This window comes from Medicago truncatula, chromosome 7, assembly GCF_003473485.1.
Source record: "Medicago truncatula cultivar Jemalong A17 chromosome 7, MtrunA17r5.0-ANR, whole genome shotgun sequence".
NCBI lineage: Eukaryota > Viridiplantae > Streptophyta > Magnoliopsida > Fabales > Fabaceae > Medicago > Medicago truncatula.
This window is the reverse complement of record NC_053048.1, coordinates 32,596,207-32,604,320: the sequence shown is the minus strand read 5'-3', so window position 1 is coordinate 32,604,320 and position 8,114 is coordinate 32,596,207. Positions and strand designations below refer to the sequence as shown.

At 32.8% G+C, this 8,114-nt stretch overlaps 2 protein-coding genes across 2 annotated transcripts; one reads left to right on the top strand and one right to left on the bottom strand.

The window, feature by feature from the left end:
- The first annotated feature begins 865 nt into the window (after positions 1 to 865).
- On the top strand, positions 866 to 3,536 carry LOC11416697 (proteasome subunit alpha type-4). Its single transcript, XM_003623322.3, has 2 exons — positions 866 to 1,023; positions 2,566 to 3,536. Exon 2 carries the CDS (start codon positions 2,572 to 2,574, stop codon positions 3,322 to 3,324), a length of 753 nt encoding a protein of 250 aa, XP_003623370.2. The 5' UTR covers positions 866 to 1,023; positions 2,566 to 2,571; the 3' UTR covers positions 3,325 to 3,536.
- A 257-nt stretch (positions 3,537 to 3,793) lies between these two features.
- On the bottom strand, positions 3,794 to 7,363 carry LOC11410088 (protein trichome birefringence-like 34). The gene is made up of 5 exons (XM_003623319.3): positions 7,008 to 7,363; positions 6,313 to 6,490; positions 5,806 to 6,002; positions 4,468 to 4,626; positions 3,794 to 4,264 (listed from the first exon to the last, which is right to left on the bottom strand). The coding sequence occupies exons 1-5, from the start codon at positions 7,361 to 7,363 to the stop codon at positions 3,916 to 3,918; spliced, it is 1,239 nt and encodes a 412-aa protein (XP_003623367.1). The 3' UTR covers positions 3,794 to 3,915.
- Between the last annotated feature and the right edge of the window lie 751 nt (positions 7,364 to 8,114).

Genomic DNA, 8,114 nt, shown 5'->3' with positions numbered 1-8,114 from the left:
TTTCTTACTATGACAATCCTTGTTTGTACCCACACTCATCGCGCCTCTTAGCTCATTGGATCCCCCCTCCGGAAGGTACACTTAAACTCAATATTGATGGTAGCTTTTTAGAAGACTTTGGTTGTTTAGGTATTGGTGGTGTTGTTCGCAACCATGATGGAGATTGGATAACTGGTTTTTCTCGCTATGAAGTTGGAAGTGATGCGTTATTAGCTGAATTACGTGCTATCCATATAGGTCTTGATTTTTGTAGTAAAAAAGGCTATGTCAACATTATATGTGAGAGTGATTGTTTGAAAGCAGTTGACCTGATTGTTGTTGGTCGTGATCATACCTTGCAGAGTTATGCTATTGACATCCTTCATATTAAAGATGCTCTACATGAAAATGGAAATACAACATTGGTGCATGTTATTACGAACGAAATATGTGTGCAGATTTTATGTCTAAGGAAGGATCACATGCAAGGTTCCCTACTCACCGGAACTGTCTTCTGCCTAGCATGGAATCTCTCATCCTGAGAGATAAGCTTGGAACTTAAGTTCTTTTCTCCCTCTTTTTCTTTTCTTTTTGCCTCGTTACTTTGTAACACTATTAAAAAAAATTATCTTGAAATATAAAAAGTCAAATTTAGTACACATACACTGTGCAAACAAAATATAATTTCGTAATATTAACACACAAAATAGGCATATTAATTTTACTAACAACTTTTCTTAAAATGGCAAAGAGTTCTTGTATACAAAGAAGAGAGGGAGTAATTTTCACAACATTCAACTCACATTAAATTAAAATCAATTCTATGTATTTAAATTATTATTTTTTTGTGAAATTAAAAATATGCAAAGTAAATCACATAAATAATGAAATAATTAATTTTTCTTGACTTGTTGGAAACGAAATGTGCTTATTCCTTCTATTTCTTCCTGCTCAAGATCATTCAAATCAATAGCACCATTCTCAAGTCTCAACCTCAACAACACACTCTCTCTTCAATCGCTGCTTTCGTCTTTCCCTTTTCTGGTAACTCTCTCTCTCTCACTCTGTTTAGGGTTAAACACACACTTGCGATTGAGATTGTAGTGTGATGTATTGGAAGTTAGGTTTCTAAATTTCGTTCAACTTTTTCATTTTTATCACCATGTTTTTCAGATTTTCTAGTTTAGGGATTGTGTATTACATCTATATTTCTCGGAGGTTTCTTTTGTTTGGCATTGATTTGTGTAATTCATGTGATTTTTCCTTGTATTGTTTGCAGCTTTTTAATGTTGCAACTGTTTGTTTGTTTTGTGATATTGATTTAACATATTGGGCATGTTTCGATTGGCTTATTTGAGCTAATCTACCGGCATAAGCAGCATTTGTGAGACTGTTTGAGGAACTTATGTTCATAAGCTGTTTTCACTCTTCAGCTTATGCCCGTAAGATTTCTAGGATTGCTTATGAAAACAGCTTATAGATTTTACACAAACAATTTTAGTTTATTTTATCGTTTGCTGTAGAAATAGTTTATTCATAAGCGCTTATATGCTATAAGCTGTAAAATAAGCTGTTTATCCTAACAGGGTATTTAATTTATTTTGTTAATTATGCTTGTATGACTATAATCCTTGCTACAGACCTATAGATTTTTGTAGTAAGGAAAGTACATTAGATGTAGGATAGTAAGATCACTAGCAGCAAAGGAAGACCTAGAAAAAACTATAAGTGAAATTATTAGGAAAGGATTTAGAAATTAATAAGTTAGACTGAAATGTTGTTATGACTTATGGCTGTAATGCTTCTTGTTACATATTTGAATTCAAACTATAGTCTTGATGTTGCTGCCATATATATTTCAGTTTCCTGCTTGTATCTTGAAGCACTATATTCTTTTACAATAAATCATGGACTTATGCCTTATTCTTTCACAGTGGTGCTTTAATCTCGAACTGTAGATCACTGTCTATACTTTATAGGATTACTTCACTGAAGTTTCCGACTTTGTCTCATTATATTTTGTAACCTTGTAGCTATGTAGAGACAAGAATGTTGTATTGGATATGTGGTAAGACCATACGAGATAGGATTAGAAATGAAAACATTAGAGAGGGAGTTGCGGTTGAAACTATTGTAGAAAAGATGGTAGAAACTCGGCTTGGGTGGTTTGCGAATGTGGAGAGAAGACCTATAGATTATGTTGTAGGGAGCATAGCTTCGACGGAGGATTTTTCAATCGCCAGAGGGAGAAAAACTATAAGATAAATTATTAAGAAATAGCTAGATATTAATAAGTTGGATAGTGATATGATATATGACAGACCATAAGGCTTGGTTGTTGTTGTTGTTGTAGGCTATGTAGAGGTTGACAAGTTTTTAAAAGATTCATGGAGTTATTCAAAAGAGTTTTTTTTTTTTTTTACAAAATTGCAATCAATTTATTTATACATAAAACTACTTGTAGTTATGTATTCTTCTGCAAGAGTGTCAATTTATTCAAATTCAGCCTTGTTCTTTTCATCTACCAAAGAAACACTTGATTCAGTCTCCTTTTCCTTTTTCCTTTGTTTTGATTTAAAAACTTAGATCAAAATGTCTCGAAGATATGATAGCCGTACAACAATCTTCTCTCCTGAAGGACGTTTGTACCAAGTGGAGTATGCAATGGAGGCCATCGGGAATGCTGGTACTGCAATAGGAATCTTGTCAAAAGACGGGGTTGTTCTGGTTGGTGAAAAGAAGGTGACATCCAAGCTGCTTCAAACCTCAACTTCAACTGAGAAAATGTACAAGATTGATGATCATGTTGCATGTGCTGTCGCTGGGATTATGTCTGATGCCAACATCCTAATCAACACTGCTAGGATCCAAGCACAACGTTACTCCTTTGCTTACCAAGAGCCAATGCCTGTTGAGCAGTTGGTTCAATCTCTCTGTGATACTAAGCAAGGATACACGCAATTTGGTGGTCTCCGTCCGTTTGGAGTCTCTTTCCTGTTCGCAGGCTGGGACAAAAATTTCGGCTTTCAACTTTACATGAGTGATCCAAGTGGAAACTATGGCGGTTGGAAAGCCAGTGCTATTGGTGCAAACAACCAGGCAGCACAGTCAATTCTAAAACAGGACTACAAGGACGATATCACAAGGGAAGAAGCAGTTCAACTTGCATTGAAGGTGCTGAGTAAAACTATGGACAGCACTAGTCTTACCTCAGAAAAGCTCGAACTTGCAGAAGTTTTTCTTTCACCCTCTGGAAAAGTCAAGTATCAAGTTTGCTCCCCAGAGAATTTGACTAAGCTTTTGGTGAAGTCTGGGGTGACCCAACCAGCAACAGATACTGCTTAGCTTGCTGTTCCATGTCATTGGTAATTTTAAATTAGATGCACATTTCCGACGTGAAACTGTTCCTAATTTATTTCAATGTTAAAGTTTGTAGACTTCTCATATCTCGGTGATGCTAAATTGCTAATGGATTTTTATTACATATATGCTTGTTTGGTTTCAAGGACATCGATCTACGACATTTTCTTCTGTGTATCTATTTTGGTTTCTACTGATTCTTCTTTTCTTGTCCGTGCTATCTAGTTAGGAGCCAGGTTTAGGATATAAATGTTAGTATTGGTGGTGTCGCTTGAACTAGTTTATCTATTGATTTATTCTATAACTTATATCTATTGTCTATTATACTATATTGTAACATAAAACAAAGACCTTGTGTCACATGTCAAATTACCCATTTTTCTGTCATTTTTTATCAGACTCGTGATTTTTCACGGGTTTACCCTACTTGTTAAAATAAAAAGGGAAGGATATATGTGCTTCACAATTATGTGATGTGTGCTGTATAAAATTATCGAAAAGCCTGAGAAGGTTGTACAAAGGTATCTTTTTCACACACGACGCTTTTTTCCAAGCTTTGTCATGTGAAATTTTTTGTTATTGATTGAAAATATAGGCATAAAGAAGCTCATTCCATACATCAGGAACTCCTGGTAGGCACCAATGTATGCAATCTGCATAACCATTTGGATTTGATATCTGTTCTTGAGTTAGAGGTTCCCACTGTTTCCTATAGATAGAAGGGTGACCTTCTTTTCTGTATTCTGAGAGTTGTGTGATGTTAAGCATTTGAACATTTAAACCTTTTGTTTTCAAATCATCAAGCACCTTCTCCACCACTTGCATCATTTTAGGGTCTGTTCCCCTTCCCTGATACCCTTCTTTTGCAATCATATCTGTTTCTTTGTAACAAGTGTCACCCTTAGTAGCCCCCCATTCCTCAGCCCTGCAAATTATACTTTTTTCTATTACAAATCATATATGTTTATATCCATTGAATATATTACAAGTATAAATTGGTATCTTTTTTCCAATAAACTAAATTAATTATTACTTCATGATTTGTGAACTATACTCAACTCATGCATCTACTTATGGGATCAAAAAAGGGAAATATGATGGACTTGCCCTTTGGATATATGTGTATACCTTTCATGAGTAGGTGACATGCTAACGAAAAACAAGTGAGTATTGTTACGATTGACATGAACTTCCAACCAATCAGACCATGTTCTCATAGCCATTTCGTATACTCTCAGCATTTCAACTCTTTTATAAACCCCATTTGGGTCACCAAATGATCCCCACCTGCATGTGTTTAACTAAAATTCTCAATCATAATCAATTTCTAAAGTGGGTGCATAACTGCATGGGATAAAGATAAAATAAGAAAGTTTATGCAATAAATGATCTAATTTATTATTTCTCAAATTGGAACATGCATTCTACATCCTTCAAATTATAGGACATTGTTAATTTAGTCTATGAAATTGTAAACATTTTAATATAATCTTTTAAATTGAAATTGTTTGTCATATTATTCCTTTGGATTAGTTAATTGAGTCCCAATTGTCCGACCGTTTGTAATACTCCATAGAGAGCATAGCATATTGATATGAGATTGCATGTTCAAAAACATAATAAACTAATGGGTTAAAAAATATGCTTTTCTCTTTATAAATATATCAACTTTTCGTTTTAGTCTCTTTAAAAAATTTCTTTGACTTTTAAGTTCTTCAAAAGTTTTCCATTTTCTCTTTCGGTCCCTTCTTTTATGTTAACTCATAGTTGAAGAAGAAACTAAAAATCAAAGAAAAATTGTATATGATCAAAAATATATTTAACCATAAACTAATTGAAAATATTTTTTAAAATGAATACATCATGCTCTATACAATAGGTAGGACTCATAGTCGAAGAAAAATTTTATAGAATCAAAAGGAAAAATTTATAGGATCAAAAATATGTTTCCATAAACTAATTGAAAATATTGTGTAAAATGAATACATCATGCTCTATACATAGAGCTTATCAATAGTTAACTACTTGCTAACAACTCCTAACTCTTACAAAAGTTTCAACTAACTCATCTAACCAATTACCTAATCCTATATTTCTAATACCGACTAAAATAAATGTGATTGCAACTTTTTAAACATAAAGATTATTTTTAAATTGAAAAATGCTAACAAGTGCTCATAGAACATTTGTTAAAGAATTAAATATAATAATATTATTTTGGAATCGATATAGTTAACCTCTTAAAAGTATAAAAAATATTCTTTTCGATACATAGTTTACTTTTTGTTTCCTTAACTACGGTCACTTACTAGTTATCATGGCCATGGCCATGGCCCTTTTAAATGTTATTAATTTCCGAGATTTTATATATAGACACACACTAACATATCATATGGTGGTTGGAAATGGGAGTTGTTGACATGCTAGTTGATCAATGAAAGTGATGTTTAGGTTAATTGAACTTACAAAACATTCATAAGAGGCCTTCTCCACCAAAGGTAAGTGTTGAAAACTATATAGTCTGCATCAGTCCAATACCTTGCATGCTTTTCAATGGACTTGATTCTAACAGTCCTTTCAGGTACTCTATGGTTTACTGGATCATCTGAATTTGATTCTACTAGTAATGGGGACCAATAGTTCTCAATGGTTGCATTGTATTCCTTGATTAAATGTGTCAATTAACCAACCATTAGCAACATAAAAGTTCAAATAATATTATGACTATGAAACACGGACACTCCTTAGATTAGGCATGTCCCGATGTCAGACACGTGTCGTGTCCGATACCGATACGACACCGACACTTGTAATTACACTGAATTGTGATTTTTTTTCAAATTATTAGTTGTGTCGGCGTGTCTATGTCGTATCCGGTGTCCATGTCTGTATCCGTGTTTCATAGATGACATGACTACTAAGTTTATCTAATTTATATTCAAAGAGCTCTATATATTTTTCAAAAATTCTTACTTTGATCTTGAAAATGTTTAGTGAACCATTGGCAATGGATTGCATGGATTTGAGAGATGAAGGTATTATAGAATCAACAAGGCAAACCATAGAAACCCATTGACCTCTATTGAGTGAATCCCCCACAAACACAAGCCTCTTGTTCCTTAGCCTTTCAAGCAATGCTGTGGCATTGAACCTTTTTAACATAGAAATAATAACCACATTCCACACAAACCTCAAAAACATAGCCAACCCTGATTAATCATATCATAAATATATGTATATATAAACCATAACAAAAATCAATATTAAAAAAGTTAAATATATTTGTAGTCCCTACAAAATTCACAAATTTTTAAGTTTACCCTCCACAAATAATTTGTTCAATTTTAGTCTCTATTTTTCTTTTATAGGTGCTAAACACACGGGTTGAAAACATTCATTTTTTTGCACAAATTAATAAAATTTATGAAGGAACTAAACTCAAATAGTGGCAAATTTTGGTTTTCAAAGAGCATAACAATGAAATTCACACAGACTAAATACAGAGAAGAGGGGTGTTGTAAGTTTGAAACCGCCTCAAATATATCAAATATCCTTGCAATCTTTTATCATCGATTATGGAACAAATGGTGGCACTTTTATAAGACTAAAAACTCATTTAATCCTTAAAAAAATGTCATGCATGATGAGAGAAAGAGAGAAAGAAAAACCTAGGCAAGTCACATTGGTGAGGCTTCCACCTCCAATTTTGGTAACTCAAATCCTTTCTTCCATATTTCTCACAAGCCAACTGATCTGACAAGAAACTGCACTGATTCTCTTTGTATAATGGATAAGTTTCATTATCAAAAACCCACTTACCAGAAAATAAGTCACATTTTGATGAAGACAATGAGTCAATAGAGACATTTACTTTTTGAGATAGTTTTTCTCCTCTATCTTGTGTTAAATAAATTGTTGTGATAACTAAAAGAGTGGTTAAGATGGCTACAAGAGAATGAAAGATGTTTTTGATTCCCCAAATGCTTCCTATTACTACTATTTGGTGTGCCTTTGCTATTGTCATTTTTGCTTTCTTTGTTTGATCTTCTAAGGGCTAAGGTGTAGCTCCATCATTTCTTCCTCCTTTATGAAGCTTCATTGCAATAGGTTGGTGAAAAAAAATTGTTATATTATAATATTATATTATCTATCCAACTTCCCCACTAAAAAGTAGTAGGTAGAGTATGATGCATTTCCAAGTTTTTGTTGTTCACATAATCCTAATGAAATGAAATTAAATTGTACTACCATCTAATGATTTGATGAAGAAATGGTTAAAAAAAAGTATTTAATATGGAATAATACTTACCAACTAAAGTGATTTAGTTAATATTTAAAGTTCTTATATAATAACGACATTGAGTCCAACGGAAGAGGTTAGACTCTCACAACATGACGAATCAATGTTCAAATTTCAAGTAAGAGAGATATATTTATTTAATATCAGACAATGCCTCAAATATGATTACCTTCGATAAAAAACCCTATTAAAAAAAGAAAAGAAAAAAACTTCTATAGAGAATGTAACAATGCCTCCCAAAATCCTATAGCCTTATTCAGCCAAATATTAATCCTATATGGACTTTCGTACTACAATTGTTTTTAGTAATCAAAGTGACTTTACTTTTATATATTCAAATAAAATGAAGTTCTCTATATAGAAAATTTTACCAAAACTTGAAGTATTACAATTATTGGTATTTGAAGCCAAATCATTGTTAGACATTAAAAGTATACTAATTGATCCATTAGTTAAAGTTTTATGCTGCTAGTAA